We start from the raw sequence: 18,922 nt of genomic DNA on the forward strand, positions 1-18,922 counted from the left end.
GACATTCTCCAGTCTGTCTGCATCTGTTTTGGAACTGTGGGGACCAGAACTGGACACACTACTCCATGTGCAGTCTGATGGGTGCTGATAAAGTAGGATGATCACATCTCTCTCTGCTGGATATGGATGCAGCTCAAGATCCTGTTTACTTTCTTAGCTGCAGCGATGTGCCGCTGGCCCATGTTCAGTGTGTTGTCCATTGGGACACCTATGTCTTCCCTGTGTTTCTGCTTAACTACTTGTGCGTCTGAATAACCCTTTCTTCTTCTTGATATTTCTGGACAATTTCAGTTCTAGCTGAGCTCTGACTTTTGTATCTGCATACCCTAGAATCCTGGAAAGGATCTTGTAGTCCTCAATGGGTATTTGGCCACTTTTGTGTAGAGGGCATGCTGCTTCTTTGCTTTTAACCGCACACACAAGTTACATGTTCTTTAATGGTTTTTGGTTTTGGTGTTTTTTGGGCTTTTTTTTGCATTGATGGTAGAGAATTGTTCTACCTGTAGTCCCATGATTTTGAAAGTTAGAATGAGGCTAACCTTCACTTATGTTTTGCCATTGAGGGATTTATATATATGTATATCTTCATGTTGACGGACTGAAATTTTCTACCTAACCCACTTGAATGGAATGCAGTATTAAAGTAAAATTATAATCATAACCTGTTTTTATGCAGATGAAATAAAGGGAGAAGGGAGTGAGTGCTATTTTGTTGAAGCAAAACCTTTGCGGATGGAATAGGGAATGGGAAATACCAATATAATATTTCAGGCTCTACCAATTTTAGCAGGTTTTTTGAGGCATTTAAAATAAACAACAACAACAACGAAAACAAGCAAACCCAAAACAACAACAAAACTCCTTTAATAGTCTGATCTTGATTTCAGGACCTATTATCTTCTAGAGGCAGGTAACTAAACAGTACATGTTACGGATTCTGAAGCTCTTCTTAGGGCACTGTATGTCCTTGGATAAAGTTTAATTACCTTTTTCAATAAATGGCAATTTCACATCTGTATTCAGAAGAGGTTTTTGACTCCAAGTGATCTTGCCAGCCAGAAGAGAGAGCATTATAGACTGCTGAATTTTTAACATACACTATAGTAAAGTGTAAATAATGGAATAAGCTAACTTTAGTGTTATTTTTAAAAGGTAATCTAAAATACAGTGGCATTCTACCTTCTATTAGGCAAAATAAGTTTACATTACAGTGTGATTAAAATGAAATTCTGCATTTAGAACAGCTTTTGCCACTCAAAATCTCTTTTCTCTGCCCTTTAGAATCTGAATTCCGTTTTTTATGTTCATTTGGAGACCTCTTTTCAAGTACTTTCTTGACCTGATCTTTATATAAATGTTCTTCACCTAATCACTGCCCGCTAACTACTGTCTTGATAGTGGAGAGGTATTTCTGAAAACATTGTACTTTCTAAGGAAGCAGAGAATTAATAGTAAAGAAATGGCTTGTCTTGGATTAAACTTTTCTCTTCTAATGAATCACTTTAAACTTTATTTGCAGGAACTTTAGAATGTATATACTCTTACATATATGAAAATCCAACTTAAGAGGATTCCTCATTTTTATTTTACTACTGTCCTGCTGCTAAATGTTATCTTCTGTGACTGCAACTGTAGCTCATTTTGTTCTGAGAAACAAATCCGTTAAACAGAAAATGTAAAAACAGATTAACCTAAACTGTGATATTAAGTACTATTAAAAGTTAAGACAGTTTTTTCTAAAAATAATGTAGATGATAGTTAAACTTATGATTCTCCTGTCATTGTCAGGAACTTAAGCTTTTAATATACTCTAGTTTTATTATGTCAATTTTAGTGAGGAAGTAGCACTCCAGTCACCAACAGGAACAGGAGTGATGGATGTCAGATGAAGTGGGAACTCCTGAGTATGAAATTATCAACCCATTTGTAATTGTTTTGAGTCTTAGGCCTTCCTTCCTGATAACCAAGGAAGTATTCCACCCTATCCCTTTATGTAAACAGAGGTATAAATATGAGGGGAGGAGACACCGAGATCCTCTTCCCTTCTGGTGAGCTTGGGAGACAGCAGGTCCCTGTGGTTGGTCTTGCTCATCTGGGAGTTGAGGCCTGCTTAAGCTTGTTGTTTGCCACGCAGAAGGTGGAGGGTGCCGGTGGTGTCTGGCGCGATCCTGCTTTTTTTCAAGGGAAGTATTGAGATTTCGTTTTGCTAGTTCTTTGTTTTGCTCCAGGTTTTTGTTTGAGCATATATGTTTTGGTTTTGTCCCTTTTTGTTCGTTTTCCCTCTTTCCCTTCCGCTTTCCCTTTTTTTGGGGTTGTACATAGTATTCTCACTGTATATAACAGTGATATATGTAAAAATATATATATATTTATTTTGGTATAGTTCAGTTGGTTTTGGTTTCTTTCAGTTTCTATAGCTTTTTTCCTTTGCTCAAAGGGGGAGGGAGGGAGAAGGCTTTCACTGGGTCTCGGAGACTTGGTGGGAAATCAGCTCAGAACTTACACACCATTGAAACATCCATAATGCAATAATTCATAGAAAGGATTTCAAAGAAATATATTGCAGTTTGTTATTTGCATTTATTGCATTGGGACCATAAAAAATGTTTTGGATGACAACTTGGATGTTGTTTTTGGTTTTTTGTGGTACCTTATTTGTTTGATTGAGACTTTTATTTGCTTCACTTGTTCTCAGGTGTCCTGCAAACTCCTTTTTCCTATAACCAACTCTTACAGTTCATTGTACACAACCTGGAAGATCATAGAGCTCCTGAAAGAGAAGTCTGCAGTTACTAAATGGTTATCTTCAGTGAAATCACTGCTATCTGTTAGCAGTCAAGTCCCTGCCCATGTTTTTCTTTTGTTGGCTTATCTACTGATCCAAGAAAATGGAGACACTCTTCATGTTGTGCTTCAGACTACTACAGAAATAGCCAAGGCTGATTGTTCTCAGGTAAAGACTTACTGTTAGTGCAATTTTTTTCAGGAATTGGACAGCATTTAGCAGCCCAAGAAGGGCAAGGCTACCACAGCTTCATGACCCTAGGTCCAACAAGTGGCAAGGATATACCTGCATTCCTGGTGGGTACAGTAAGGATCCCTCTAGCAGTGGTGCATGCTCAGTATGTAGAGTAGCCTCTGGATCCAAGTCTCACCAGTTTCAGGCATCTGGACCTAAGAACTTTTAAGGCTGCAGCTGGGCTGCTGTTCCTGATGCAGACTGACCCTCATCCTGCACAGAGGTGCACATACATGTACCCTCAGCTGTCTGGAATTCACTTTTTGTGTGTCAGTTACAACAAAATATGTATTATGTCTGTGTTTTGGAGTATTTTTTAGTTATTTGGACTTAGGAAAAAGACTGGCGTATTTGTTGATATTTTCTAGTAAGTATGAAAATACAACATGAGTTAACTCCAGGCTTTTTGGAGTGGATTTCCTGTTTTTGTCTGTGGACTCTCTAACTAGTTTTGTTACACTAGGACTTTGAGTTGTATGATAAATCAGTGACATATTACAGAAAGAGGAAAGGAATAATGCTTTGTTGATTACCTATTTGATATAGTTGTTCAAAATGCAATTTGTCAGTCATTCAAAAAAAGTGGTAACTTGCTGAAAAAAAATTACTGAAGCAATATGGCACCTGAGCAGAATGGGCTGAAGTCTGACTGTAGGGAATGACTGTTGTGAATTTATTAGAGGAATCTAGAATATTTAAATGAACAATTTTAGAGACAAATCAAAGTGCAAGTTAGGCAGAATTACAGAAGCTTTAGACAGATACAGGGACAATAATTTAACCTGAAGCTGTGTTTAGCATTTATGTGAATGGGTTTTTCTACTTTATTTAAGCCAAAGCTTTTGTTCACCAGTACAGTTAAAAAGATTGGTGGACACATACCATTGAGTGGTCTTCAGAACTGCTTCAGAACTAAGAAGCCCTTCAAGCTCATGAAAAAGTCCTCCCCCGCACTGGGAAGAATGACTCATGCCCAGAGGCAATGAGAAGATAAAGTTCAGACTTCATCATATTTTTTGTTTCCTAGTGATCAGCAGAAGTCTGCATGAATTAGAAACCATTGTTTAAAATGCGGAACTCTAACCCTGATTTGTCGATACTGTCTTACTGGGTCACATTTTCTTTGCTAACAGGGTGTGGAAGTGGAGAGCTTTTAGATTTTTTTATTTTTGTGGGCTTTAAAACATTTTTTTGCGAAATATGTAAGGTATTCAGGTCTCTTTTTCATAATATCACATAAAGCAATCAGTATAATTAGTGATACAGCAGATGTTCTGCTGAGTAATACTGGAAAATTTTGTGTGGGAAGAGTAATGCACTTAATTAGGATGATGTTTCTCTTCTCAGTCCTTGGTTAAGTGCAACCAAGGACACCTGAATATTCTCCAGTTAGCAATATCTACCTCATTTCTGTCTTTTAAATTATGTCTTTTATTGCAAAATATTTTAATGCTTTAAAACTTGAACTTACTGTCTGTCTCATTTGAACCAGGCATCACCTGGCATCTGTCTTGACTCTGACAAGTTTTTTTAGTTCTGAGCCTGCTTAATTGCTCCACAGAGATTATTACAGTGTGGCATTGCGCTGGAAGTTTATTACATTGTTTCTTGTACATGCAATGCTCTCTCTCTTAGACCGGAAGAATTACCATGGACTTATGATGTCTTTCTCTTGCAATAACAGTATAAGGGGAGAAAGCACTGAAGCTCCTGGGTGGGAGAAATAAGTGATTAATAAACTCCATGGGCAATGTACAGGCAACTATCGCTAACATATTGATGGCAGAGTTATACTTTGGGAATTGCTTTATTTGGTTCTTTTTTAATTCAGTTCTACATAAATAAATGGTGCTTTATAAAAGATGATGAAAGTAAGTGGTTGGAATGTCCTTTAAGGTAAGAAAGTGGAAAGCTCCTCACAGCAAATTGTTAGATATTTTGAATCTTCAATTTCTTAGAACACTTTCTGAAGTATGCAGTGGACGGTGTGAGCAGCATAGTAGTTAGAAGGCTGTTCTGAAGAAGAGAAGAAGAAAGTCAGAAGATGGGTATGAGAAGAAGAGAACAAAAAGTGGCTGTTAAACCCAACCTTATTTTTCAACAGTCATATCTATATTAACTTGAATCTGTTCTTTGGTGTTAACAGCACTTAGACACTCTTAAAGCCAGATGTTTGTAGCAGGTGTAGCGGGTGTATTCTGAATCCTTTTAAACTTTGAATCATGTCCAAATCAAAGTAACCTTGGGCTAGAAGGCGTCAGCACTTAGTGTTGCAGAAGTTAAATGTCCACAGGGCAAAATTAAGAAGTGTCCACTTTGCAGCCAAACTTTGAACTACCTGTACTACGGAGGAATAGATAGAAGTGCTAACATGTCATAGTGAAGGTCATAGTATGAAAAGAATTGTATGGTGGGGTTTTTTGTATGTTTTTTTTAAGTGATTTAGATATTCACTAATTCTGCTGCTAGTGAAATTCTTTTACTTTCTGAATCACAAAGTGACACAGTGGTTGTAGCTGTGAATGTTGAATTGAAAAGCCAGAAGTGATTGCCATGCAAAATCTGAGTTGAAGAATTGTGTTTCAAAACAAAACAGGGTCAGAAAGAGAGAACATGCATCGAGAATGCTATCCTCGTTATTTTCATGTTTAGTACAGCGCTTTGCAGTGTTCCCTAACAGTAGCTCCCATTTTCACAGTGAATGTTGGTTTTATAATGAATCTCTTGTCTCTGAAGTAAATTAATGAAGCATTTAAAAAAACATTGCTAGATTTAAAAATTACCGCCATAATTGATTTTGCAGACATTGTTCTGGTTATGATTTTCTTTTTTTCTTTACCATTTCCATTAAGAAAGGCTGTAGAGGGCTTCTCTGCATGTATCTCCTCCTTCTCCACTGAGTGAAAGTGGTTTTATGGTGCAAGATAAGTGATTGTCATGGTTTGAGATAGTCCCCAAATCCAATTCCCTAGCTCCATTCCCCCTCCCACATCTCAACTTAATGTGAGATGGGTTTTTCCAGACAAAACACACACCAGACTCAAAGTGAGGGGAAAGGGAATATATTACAATGACTGTACAAATAAATACTATATCACATTATACACATGATCACAAACTATCTCTACCATGACATATGTATTTACAATGGATCAGATCTCTTCTCCCCTCCAAATAAAAGTCCAGGAGGGAAAGAAGGGCAGATCCCTTTCAGTCTTTGAACAGCAGCATCTTCTGAGGCAGCAGTCTGTCTGTCTTCTCCACATGCAGCAGCTGATAGCTGGCTTTCTGCCAGCACTCACGAGGGAGGTATCCAAGCTCCCTCGGCCCCCTTGACGCAGACAAAGGGGTCTTCCATGGGCTTCGTAACCCCAGACAAGGTCGTGTCACCACGTCATATCACGAAGACACAGGGGGGTCTTCGTGACGGTCTGGTATCTCTTGCAGGGCCTCTGTGCCCTGTCTCTCAGGCTGCCACCGTGGCAGCAGTGCAAGGGGGGGGAGCCAAGGTCAACTCCCCCCGCATTCCATCTGGCCGTCCCGGTCCAGCTCCGGGACGCTCTGAGCTTCTCAGCTCCTCTCTCACTCCGGTGCTGCATGTCTAAAACTCTTCTCCTAAACAGGAGTCCATCTCCCTCTTTTCTCAGAGGGATCTCAAAGGAGTTTGGGGGGCTGGTACAGTCTTACCCCCAGAACTCTGTCTCTCAGCTGCTGGCTCTCTTTTTCCCGGCTCTCCTTCCAGGAGTCCTTTCTCTGGTGCTGCATGTTGCTTCTGCTGCTCCTCCAGTTCAGGTCCTTATCTCCTGTCTAGCTCTCTGCCACCGTTTCTCTGGTGCTTGCCGGCTGCTGCTCTGTGCCCATGGAGAAAACATCTCCCGGCATAACTACAGGCACCTAGCCCAGCTTTATGCTGTTCCAGGTCCCTGCAGCCCCCTAGCCAGGGGCTGGGTGGCCCAGAGGGCCCAAGGGGCTCAGAGCCCTTCCTCGTGGCTCTACAACATGGCCACCTCTCCTCAACAATCACCAAACTACAACTCTTCTTTTCCAGTGAGCTTGTGGAATGTTGACATTTTTGCGGGAGCGCCCATTGGACAGAACTCCAAAACTTCCAGGGGTTTCCACCCCTTGGGATCTACCACTTTTCTAGCCTCTGGGGGAAAACAAGATTCAAACCATGACAGTGATTATTTTGGATCTGTTTTTAGTGGAAGCATTTTGGAGTAATGGTCTGAAACACTGTGGAAGAAAGTCCAGAAATATTTGTTAAAGGCTGAGGGTGAAGAGTAGAACATGGGCTCTTAGGCTATATTAAGTCAAATCACTCCGGAGACTGCTGTGACATGTGCTGTTAATGATAGACTTGATACAGTCTTTATAATTGGATGAATTTTCTTGTGCAGAAATTGTTATTTCACTCTGTGAAACCACTGCTGCGCTGCAAGGGGAAGAAATTAAATTATCTGACTGAGAGGTCACTGGTGAATAGTAGCATAAGATCCGTTATGGTTATTTGAGGATTATGAGTCTGTAGAAGACATGCATTCTTTTATGGTCTTTCAATTGCTAGAATGAACTATTTTAGTGGTAAATGACATCTTGGGAAATCCATCTGAATGTGCATTATTTTGTGTTATTTGGGGTCTGGGAGTACATTAAAAAACAAAAAGGTAAAACACGTTTTTATTTGGGTAGAAAACATGTTTAAGGATGCATTGAACTGGATTTGGCTTGCTCAGGTGGTACCTGATGCTATTTTGTTTGTTTGATTATGTAAACTTCAGAGAGCTGTAGGGAAGCAATCATATCATACTCAGGTCTTGTGGACAGACTCTTCATGATTGAAAATTATTGGTTAGGATCCTTCTAGAATACATGAAACTTTTGAAAACCTAGCTTGTGTATTCTAAGAAGTGCTTCTGATTTTCAAGAGAAATTTATTTTATAGCTTTTATAAGCAGAAACTTAGCTACATTTGTGTACTTATCTGAAAAACTGATCCTTGTCTGAATTGTCTGAATTGTCCAGTACTTTTGTCTTGCTTACTGGAGCCAGGAATGCTGGAATACTGAACGCTTTCAAACACCTTCTCATTTCACTGCCTTGTCTACTGGACAACCTTCTTCCAAAATTCAGCCCAGAATTGATACCTGCTATCCTTTCTTAGCTTGTGCTTTTGAAGAAGAACAATTGTCCTGTAGCTTAGAAAAAAAAAAAAATCAGACCACCAAATCACAGAGAACGCTTCTCAGGCTTATTTCTTGAATAATATCGCTTTGTCTTGTATGTTTAATTTTATTTTAAAAGGGAGAGTTGTTGAGAAACTTCAGCATCATTTTTGAGATGCAAATTAGTTTTAAAACCAAAAAACATAACGTTGAAAACCCTTCTTCAGGTTGCTAATGACAGACTTGACCTAACTGCCACATACTCTGGTGGTGTGGGGAATGCAGAAGGCGGTGTTGACAGGCAGTGTGCCTCCCACTCCTGCCTACTGGGAGCTAATGAATTGTCAAATCAGCTTCATGGAGCTGTTACACCCCTGATGAAGATTTAGTATAAATATAATATTGAAATTAATTCCAGCGTTGTTTATCCATTCCGTGAGGGAGATGGAGAGGAGCAGCTTTGCTGTACCAGAACATTTTGGGGTTTTTCTTGATATTACAATTGAAATATACAGTTGAAAACAAGTAGACTTTAAATGACAATACCTTGTAACTGGCCTCACAGTAGCACGGGCTTAGACTTCTCCTGGGAATTTTGTATATCAAACTTAGTATCTGTTTAGTGGATGTTAGTATAGAGGTCATTGTAGAACTTTCATTTAATGTCTCTTTACTGTAGAATAAGCTTCATAACAAAATTAATGTGGACACAGGACTTAAAATGCGCTTCCCATCACAGCTGATGAAGGCTGGGCTTAAGTAGGCTGTCTTTAAGCATGTTTGATTTCTTTTATAACTAAGGACTATGAATATGATTTAATTATAATTTATGTTGAATGTCATTTGGTCTGATTGCCGTATGTGTCATCCAATGTAGCTACAATGTAGAAGAATGCCTGTTGACTAGAGAACTAGCGTAAGATGAAATAGAGTTGCCCAAGACTGCCTCTGGCAAAAGGAAGAAGTACTGTGGGAAATCATGAGTAGATTTAATTTAAGATTAGATTTAATCACATAGTGGTAAGAAGGTACACAAGCAAAAACTGTAGGACCTGCTGGTATGTTCTGACAAGTTCACTGTCTTATGTAAGGTGTCATGTTGACAAATTCCAATTTATGTCCTGTGTTTGTTTTATTTTAGGTTCCAAATCTTATCCCAGTTCTGGTATTTAAATTAGGAAGACCTTTGGAGCCTGCACTTTACAGGGATATATTGTATACATTGCCTACACTTGGTGTACACAAGGTCAGAATGAAAAATTTTTAGTAAAACGAAAACTGTATCAATGAAAGGTCATTTATTTATTAAAAAAAAATTAGACTAAGCAATACATGGCTTGCTTAACTGATTTTGAAGTTTCACCGTAACTTTGTAGTACTTTGGAAGGGTTATGATATTTGTTTTAGAGTGAAATGTACATTATGCTTTACTGTCTATACTGTATCATCATTATATATGTCATGAGAAGATAGATGCCCTTGGACTCATTATGTTCTAAAGTTTTTTGGAAAACAACTTCCAGTTTATTTCTGACATTGCAGTTGGACAATTACCTCCTTGTTGTACTTGGTTGTAAAATAATTATTTGTAGATTAGGCTTTGTCCTTGGGCATATAAGATAACAGTGACACTTGGTTAAAAAATTTCTTTCAGGTTTGTGTAGCTCAGATTCTACGTGCCATACACATGCTGGGGAGCACACCAAAGCTCAGAGCAATTGCTTCGCGGCTGATGACATCACTGTGGGAAAGACAGGTTAGAAAATTCTTGTAGTTATTCACTATTACATAGTGAATATAGTTATTTTACTTATTCAATATAATAAGTCCAGTTGAAAAACTTCATTACCTCTAAACAAGGAAAGAAATTAATTTTGGATCATTGCTTATACTAGTATGTCATTATCAGGACTATAAAGTAAATGGTGTAAGTGGTGCCTATACTGATTCTGTTCTAGTGAAAAATTTCATAGTATGTCTTTCATGAAACTTTCATTTCATGAGGTCTCAGGCTGGAATTAAAAAGAAAAATTTTTTGAAGGGCAGCTTTCTGCTTTTCATAATATTCAGTAAGAACAAGACCTTAGTATTGTGGCTTAACCCCAGCCAGCAGCCATGTACCACAGAGTCACTCACTCACTCCCCCATCAGCGGGACTGGGGAGAGAATCAGAAGGGTAAGAGCCAGAAAACTCATGGGTTAAGATAAAGACAGTTTAATAGGGAAAGCAAAAGCCATGCACACAAGCAAAGTGAAACAAGTTAATTCACCTGCTTCCCATGGGTGGGCAGATGTTCAGCCATTTCCAGGAGAGCAGTGCCCCATCACATATAACTCTGACTTGGGAAGACAAATGCCATCACTCCAAACACTCCCTCACTTCCTTCTTCTTCCCCTCACTTTATAAACTGAGCATGATTTCATATGGTCTGGAATATCCTTAGCTCCCAGCTCTGTCTCCTCCCAGTTTCCCATGCACCCCCAACTTCCTTGCCAGCATGGCAGTCCAAAAAGCAGAAAAGGCCCTGGCTCTGTGTAAGCCCTGCTCAACAATAACTAAAACATCTTTATATTATCAACCCTGTGTTTGGCACAAATCCAAAACACAGCCCCATAGGAGCCACAGTGAAGAAAATTAACTCTACCCCAGCCCAAACCTGTGCAAGTTATATAACAATGATTTCCTTCTCAGTTTTTTTTTTTTAAATAGCAATATAAATTTGGTCTGCAAAAACCAGGTAGAGCTCATTGTAGCATTAGATTCCAATAATGAAGAAAAGCAAAATATGTTATACAATAAAAGTGATATTTATAAGTCATGTAGAAGTGTTACCAATTGAAAATCGTTTTGAAGGTACGATGATAATTTTTAGATTGAATCTTTTCTAGGACCGAATTTACCCAGAGTTGCAGAAGTTCTTGGCGATGTCTGACATGCCATCTGTGTCTGTTGACAAAGATGCTCAGTGGGAAAAGCTGATTGCTAAAGCCGCTTGTATAAGAGATATATGTAGGCAGAGGTAAGTGCAAGTGTTACCCATCATATGTCTTTGTAAGGGAAAGCAATTTTTTGTCAGAAAAGCTGCATAATAATTTTTACCTACATTTGTGACATTAATAGTAATATTTTCCTAGTTGAGACACAGACTCAGCCACTCTTAATCTGAGCAGCTAGAAAGTTTGGAGTTTTCTATTATGACTAATAGAAAGCACATATACATGCTGTGAAAATTAAATGTTCTTCATCCTGAAACAAAACATGTGTCCTGTACTGATCCAGGGTAGAAACTTTAGGCGTAACACTTCCAAATTAGAAAAAAAGGAGAGATAAAACAATGGAAGAAACAACTAGTGGTGTATTTTTTGATCTATTCAGAGAAAGATTGGGTGTTTTTTTGAAAAGCACATTTTGCAACATGTGCACATATCCGGTCTTTATTCAGATATGGTACCACAGAACACCGTTGTGCAAGTCTAACAGGATGATATATTGAACCTTTCCAGTTCTAACAATCCATGAATATCAGTACTTGATAATAATTTGCAGTTTCTGTAAAGATTTTTTTAAAATGCATTAGTATTTACTTTCTGGTTTTATGTTCCCTTTGTCATCTATCTTGGGTTCCAGTTTTCACTTTCCTTCTTGAGGGTCAGTTACTAACAACTGAGAAGATTCGTGTATCTTTTAATCAACAACTAAAAAGCAAGCTATTAAAGACAGTACCCTTTCCTTTACCTCTTCAACCCTCTTCAATTTTGCCAAACAGCATCTTTCAAGTAATTTTTAAAGGCTGAAAAGCAAGAGAGAAATCTCAATGCATTTGTAATATTTTTTTTGCCTGGTAAGTGGTATAGTTAAAGTTCAGACGTATGCACATTCTTTGTGCATTTAGAAATTGTTTGGAAGAAAATGAGAGCAAATGGAATAAGTCAGAATGTTCTATGCATATGAATCACCTAACCAGGTGCTATTGACTGCAAACTCTTACAGAAATAGTATGAGGCACTGCTGAATCAGCACTTGACACTTCCACCATCACAACCCAAAAAGCTGAATGGATAATAAAAGACTGAAAGGCTAACAAGCAGCCCCATGCAGGCAATTGAAGGCGAGACAAATGGCGTTAGAGCAAAAAAAAGAAATGGAAAAACGTAGCTATCTGATGTAAGAAGGACAAAAGGCTTTTGGTGCCAAAATCTCCACCAATACTACTTGCAGAAGACTGCAGCAAAGAATAGCACATTTTCATTCTTAGTCACTTCTTCAGTGATATAATCTTTTGGCATACACAACATGCTTGGACAAAAACTTCCATAACTTAACCACTTGGTGATCTTATATTTGGAACTTGGTGCCTGCTGATTTAATTCGTTGTGTCACTTAGCCTTTATAGCTGTCTGTCATATCCTCCTTGTTTGTTTTTTTTCCTCCCACTTTTAGGCTGGTTTAATTGTCACATAAACAAAACCAGCACTTAATGAATTTTTGTGTATAGGTTACAACTTGTGTGTATACAGGAATATTGCCTTCTATCTTCGTGTTTTTTCCTTTAGACCATACCAGCATGGAGCAGACATGTTGGCTGCAATTTCCCAGGTATTAAATGAATGCACAAAACCTGATCAAGCTTCACCGGCTGCCATAGTACTACAGGGTCTCCAGGCACTTTGTGAGGCTGAGGTAAGATTAAATTGGCTTGTCCCTGTGTTTTGTGTTTTGCTTGTGGTTCATGGGCTTTTTTCCCAGTTGGCTTTTTTAAGAGTACTTTGGATTGTTGCAGAATTTCCTTTTCTTCAGACAAATTTAATTCCTCTCTTCCAACATAAGTTAGTAGTTCCTGGGAAACTGTACGGTGAACTTCTACCACAGCAGGTCAACCCTTCAGAGCTTCGCAATTTGTTTCGAAGACATCCCTCCATGCGTCTTTCTTTGAGATTTCAAAAGAAAGATTGTGGGCACATAATTCTGATTAGCCAAAAAGTATGCAAATCATGTAGTTTTTTTATCTCCTTACTGGCCTGCCCTGCTGGGTCTCATTCATAGAGTGTACCAGATAGGGAGTGAAACCACTTGCAGCTGCGAGGCTTCTGTTTTACTATAAAGCATTCATTACTTACTAATGAAAAGGACAAGTAAGCATTAGAACATGCTGCCTGGAGAGATTGTGTTATGTCCGTCCCTGGAGATTTTCACATTCCTTTTGGATACAACCCTGAGCAACTGGATCTGATCTTGTAGTAACACTGCTTTGAGCAGGAAGTTGGACTAGAAATATCCTGAAGTCTCTTCCAACCCAGATTGTACTGTGATGCTATGATATCTGTGAGTTAGGATTCAAGGCTCTTTGTTTCCGCAGTGACATCCCAGACATCATCATGCAAACATAGACATGCTGCGAATCACACTGTTGACAAACCGTGTACTACACAGGCCATCAGAGTTAGTGGACTAATTATATCCTGTAAGAATATTTGATTTCTCTGCCAAACTGCAATTTTAAATTTATCCACTAATTTGCTTTCAGTGGAGTGAGGCCAATCCAACAAAATCCAGCCATTACCACATTATTCCTTTGAAAACATTCAGTGGTATTCAATATAGTTAAAAATCTTCAGGCAATGACTACTAAGAAACAACTTATTAAGGGTAATTTTTTGTTTGCTTTGCTTTTGGTGTGGAGTTTGGCTCTTCTTAAGGTCACATAGATTATATCACTACTGGTTTTGGTATTGAAACACTGTTTTTCCAGGCTGGATTATATTTGGACTTTGTCCTGCAAAAAAGCAGGAGTTAGGTGTGTGAGAGGTGTCACATCTTACTATAATAGCCTCATTTGAGAATAGACGTACTGTACCACTGTTGAGAACTGGAAGACTAAAACAGCTCCAGGTACTTGGGATGGAAGAAAGAAAAGAAGGAAAGAATCACTTTGTGGACTGGTACCAATTTTTCCTGTTGAAATTCTTATGGACCCTCCTCAATTTGCTTTGTTTCCCCCATTATATTGTAATGTTCTGGGAGACCAGACCTGCCACGTAATTATACTGAAACTTTAACAGAGAATTCTTTTGTGGTTTGGTAAGCTGGGTAACCATTTGGGTTAAGTAATGAAGTCTGTCCCTTATTTAATATTTAGATTCCGGTTTGCAGTGCAGAAAGGACATAATTATAGAGGTTGGTTTTGTTTTGGAGTTTTCTGTTTCTGCCACTGACTTAAGGGAAAGGGATCTAATCTCTCAGCTTTTCCATGTACAGTTGCTTAGATGTAGAATTTTAGAGAGCACCTAATTTTCAGTCAGCTTCTGCACTAGAATAATAAATTATGTTTTCATATATTTAGTGTTGACTTAGTTCATGATGGAACTGTATACACCATGTGGCTTTGTCACAGTTGAGTTCTGAGTGTCTCAGACTCTTTCATAAAAGCAATGCTATAATAAAATGTACTGTAACATTTTTCGGTTGACTGTTATGGAAGAATAGTTTTCCATTTTGTAGACTACAGTAATTGTTTTGTATAAAGGTAATGGCTTTACACAAACTGCATCCTACGTGAATAGCCTTAAGAGCGTAAGCTTAGCTTTTGTAGGACTTATAAGAAGGGCTAGATGCTCCCCCCACCCCTCTGGTTTTGGGGGATTTTTTTGGTAGGTATAAGAAAGGGTCTTTAATGAATAGTGCACAGTGACTTGCACATCAAAGATTAAAATACACACAGTTCTTGCCAGACCACATTTCCTATTTCTTGGCATATAGTTTGTTTTTTTCCCCAGTGATTTCAACAGAAGCCAATGTACTTCATATGAGGCTATCTATTCTGGCATCTAATTGATTTAATGTATCGAGTACAATGTGCCAGCCAAGAAACATTCAAGAATAAAATTGTTAAGTATAGGATTTAAATCCCCTTTCCAGGCTTTTTGAGGAAGTGGTTTCTTACTGTTTATTCCCTAAGTCCGTATCTATTTGTTATACTGATCAGAAAGAAACCAGCATATCAGAGTAATATAATGAACTGGAAAGTTTGCGAGAACAAATAATGATGACTGACATTTTGAAGGAATTACAAAGCTGAATGTTGTTTAAACAGCGTACATTTGAAAACTGTACTCTTGAAATGGTGGGTTTGTGTTGAGACACAATCGGAGTATCATTACTTCTTGGGCTCAAGTCTCTGCCAGTTTCTCTTTCTCAGGTCTGATTTACTCCTTGTTCTCTTTTTGACTTATTTTATATCATTGGTCTTGTATATAGTTAACATCATAATTTCTGTCCGAACTCTTTAACCAGTAATGTGGGTACAGTTCCTTACCTGTAAAGATCTGGAGTTGAAGGGAGCTGCCAGACTCCCAGGATGAATTCTGTATAGGTAAGGGTTTTTCCCTGGATGGAATGAGTTAGTAAAATAAGTTGACTAGGAACGTTACTGACCTGTTTTGAAGACACAAAATAAATTAAGCAAATCTGTGCTCCAAGTACTTAAAATCTGTTAGCATAAACTGGACAGCTGCTAGTGTAGTCCACAAAAACAATTTCCATTTTGTAGCTGAAATTTCAGTGTAAGCACTTTGCATTTGAATGAGTACATACTCTGTAGACATAACAATCATGACCAAACTATTTTTCTGTGAAAATGGCATTGAGGAGTGATTTGGCTGTTAATCCTCAGGATTAATAGCAGCGCTTCTTTCTGCCTCTGTGGCACGATCACTTTGTCATGTCAGCTGGTTTTGGCATATTGGGCAAAATGTGTTTTGAAGAGAAGATGGTTTATTTACTCTAAATTGTTTCTAGATCATATTTATCCACTAAGTTCATGGGGCAAGCAGCATAATTTATAATAATCACAGTGTGTGTCAGAGTTCAATACTCTCTGACCAGGTTATTTTAGATATTCTGTGCATGAAGGATGTAACGTATAATATCAAACTTATTTATTTGAACATAGTTGTTACACAGAATTTCTAATTCAGCAGAGTGATACAAAATATAGCAACATCACAATACAAATATAAGTTACACTTTGCAAAATATAACAATTGAGGGTTCAGTCACAATACCAATGTGATTCCCATTGCTGGTCTCTGTTATCTGCTCACTGTCATGATGCTGAGCATCCCCAGTACCCTGGAGGCAGTATGTGGGTTGAAGCTAGCTCAGACCTGTAGCTTGAGACCCACCAAACTGTTTATAGCTGTATTCTAAAAGAAAGGTCTTTTTTGTGTTGAGTTGGTTTCTTTGCAAAAGCTATGGTCAATCTCAGCCTGTGTTATTGTCTGAGCTTCATGAGCATATAATCTTTGCCCATGTGAACCTTCTTTCATTGTAGAGGTTTGTTGATCAGTCACAGTGTGTAGCACTTAGCAAAGTGATGGTATGCCCTTTGCTTTCTGCAAGTTGCAGGTATTTCTGTAGCTGGCTGGCATGTGTAACACTTTGCAGTACAGGATGGGTCAGGTGGGTTTTGTTGCAGTTCCTTGTTCTGAAAGTATTCTGATTGGGCAAAGAGAAGTTACAAATGTTTTTTGCACCTATTATCTTACAACTGTTAAAGCCACCATTTCTCCTTAAAAAGCAAATTAAGTAGTCCCTGCGTAACCTAATCAGTTGACCCTCCTTCGAGAGTTAGGCTGAGCTAGGTGACCTGCAGAGGTCCATTCCAACCTAAGTATTTGTCTGAATGTAGGATTCTGTGATAGACTTGGTGCACCAACCTTGCTGAGATTTGGTATGAATAGATATTTGTCTCAGAGGAAATACTGGCTCAGTATTGTGCTTGCTCTCCCCCCCCCCAATCATATTGGTTTAAATGTTGTTGTTCCCTACTTTTTCCCCCAAGATTTCTGACCCTTTTAGAGTAGTAGGTCACCTGAAACCTGCTTTGTGTTTCCTAGACATCTGTAAAACTTAGCTTTGGGTTTTTCCCATCTAGCAGTCAGTGCTTTGTGTAGTGGCAAGCTTGCTATTTTAAAATAAATTTTGAATAACAAGAAAACACAAATGTAAACCAAAATGTACTGTACTAAAAGCACTGTGTGGTTGTAATGTCTGCAGATGGCAATATCATCTTATTCTGAACAAATGCAGAATGAAAAAAACCCACAAAGAACAAAAAGATGAAAACAGACTTATCAAAGTAGGACACTAGTGTGTCTAGATCTGTGAACATACATTTTCTGATTTGCATTGATTCTTTTTTTTTTCAGATAGTAATTGGCATACCAGTGTTGTAAAGTTTTCTTATCTTGCTAGTTTTCTAGAGTGGTTTGCATTTTCAGAGGACAACTTTGTGAAGCTGAGCAGTGTATCTGGAATTACAGGGCTTTTCCTTGGGGATTCATGACTAGCAGATAAACTTGATCACAAGATATTTATCGCAGTTGCCCATTCCTCCAGAAAGACATCATGTCAAGGTTGTTACTGCTTTTATAACCTTTTTTTATTTACTGTGTTTGTTTATGGTGTGTGAAGTATCAGCCTCCCACTCTTTTGATCCCTCTACTCCATCGGTTCACATTGGTAGGATTTTTCTGTAGGACTGCTATTATGTTGCAAGTCTAGAAAATACCTTCTGAAAGGAATTGTGCAGTCGTAAGCTTTTAGGCATTAAAAAAGTATATTTTTAAAGGAACTTTAGTGTTGCAGCAATTGAGGGTGAAGGCCGTTAATGACAGGCCAAATTGCACTTCTGTGCTCAGTGATGGCTTTAATATCCTCTAGCTTTTGTGCTTATTGTGCACCAGATGATGTTTAGCCATTTTCCTTCTTCAGATCAATTCACCACGTTTATTTGGGTTATTGCCCAAATATGTCTGAAGTCATACGAGATCACTTCAAGACCAAGTATTTAGTTGTCAGCAGCATTTGGACAGGTGAGACATACTGTAAATTCTCCTTTTTATCAGTGTGCAGCAAAATTTTTTTCAGTTGTGGTGTATTCCAAGCTGCACTACTTTAACTAAGACAAAAACCGAATCTCTTCTAAGTGATGCCTATACCCTTCAATAAAATGTTTAGCGTTTGGAAACTCAAGCTGCTTCCTTTAGCCAGTAGAAAAATTGAATTTCTGCTGGACTTCCACTTCTCAAAAAAGGCATATGTCAAGAGATTTCAAATAAATAGAATTTTACTATAATCTTTGCTATTAGTATGGATGCCTTTTACATGCAGTAAAGAAAATAAATCCTTTCTGTTTGTGAAAGAAAAGAAAATTGATTCTGTAGTGAAAATATTTTGATGTTGACAAAAACACTGAAATACCATTTAGTCAGCGAAGTAGTAGATCCTGTATGGCAGTGATACTGTACTTAGTTTGTATGATGCTTATGTGATATGTGTGGAAAACAATTGTCAGTTGAATACTGTATAAGTTATCATGATTATTGTAACACTATTGATTATGCATGACTTAATGAAAGGCCAGTGTTTTTGGCATACCAAATACGCATGGTCTAAAACCAATATGTTGTTTCAATGTAGTTGATAAAAGGCATTTGATGTATGTTGTTCCTTTAGATTTCACTAGCTTCGTCTGTGTGGTATGCATATCTGATAAATCTGAAACTTCTGTTAGAATGCTGGTGATTTTTTATGGCCTTTTTTTTTTACCTGTTAGCTGAAGTTGGAGAATGAATTGAAACTTTCTTGGCTGGCTAATGATTTGTTAGTCTTCCTAAATTACCATATCAGATGGGACACCATGAATATACAACTTTGTTTCTCCACATATTAATACAC

General features: G+C 38.1%; 1 protein-coding gene across 3 annotated transcripts in view; it reads left to right on the forward strand.

The window, feature by feature from the left end:
* The window catches only part of FOCAD (focadhesin), a 97,599-nt gene that overhangs the window by 28,369 nt on the left and 50,308 nt on the right, over positions 1-18,922 (forward strand). For all 3 annotated transcript variants that reach the window (XM_018080970.2, XM_018080971.2, XM_029962904.1), the window contains 5 exons: positions 2,696-2,953; positions 9,326-9,430; positions 9,839-9,940; positions 11,074-11,204; positions 12,739-12,865. In XM_018080970.2, the coding sequence (XP_017936459.2) occupies positions 2,696-2,953; positions 9,326-9,430; positions 9,839-9,940; positions 11,074-11,204; positions 12,739-12,865 (723 nt within the window). The remainder of the gene's footprint in view (positions 1-2,695; positions 2,954-9,325; positions 9,431-9,838; positions 9,941-11,073; positions 11,205-12,738; positions 12,866-18,922) is intronic.

Source organism: Manacus vitellinus, unplaced genomic scaffold (assembly GCF_001715985.3).
Source record: "Manacus vitellinus isolate BGI_N305 unplaced genomic scaffold, ASM171598v3 scaffold_50_pilon, whole genome shotgun sequence".
NCBI classification, from domain to species: domain Eukaryota; kingdom Metazoa; phylum Chordata; class Aves; order Passeriformes; family Pipridae; genus Manacus; species Manacus vitellinus.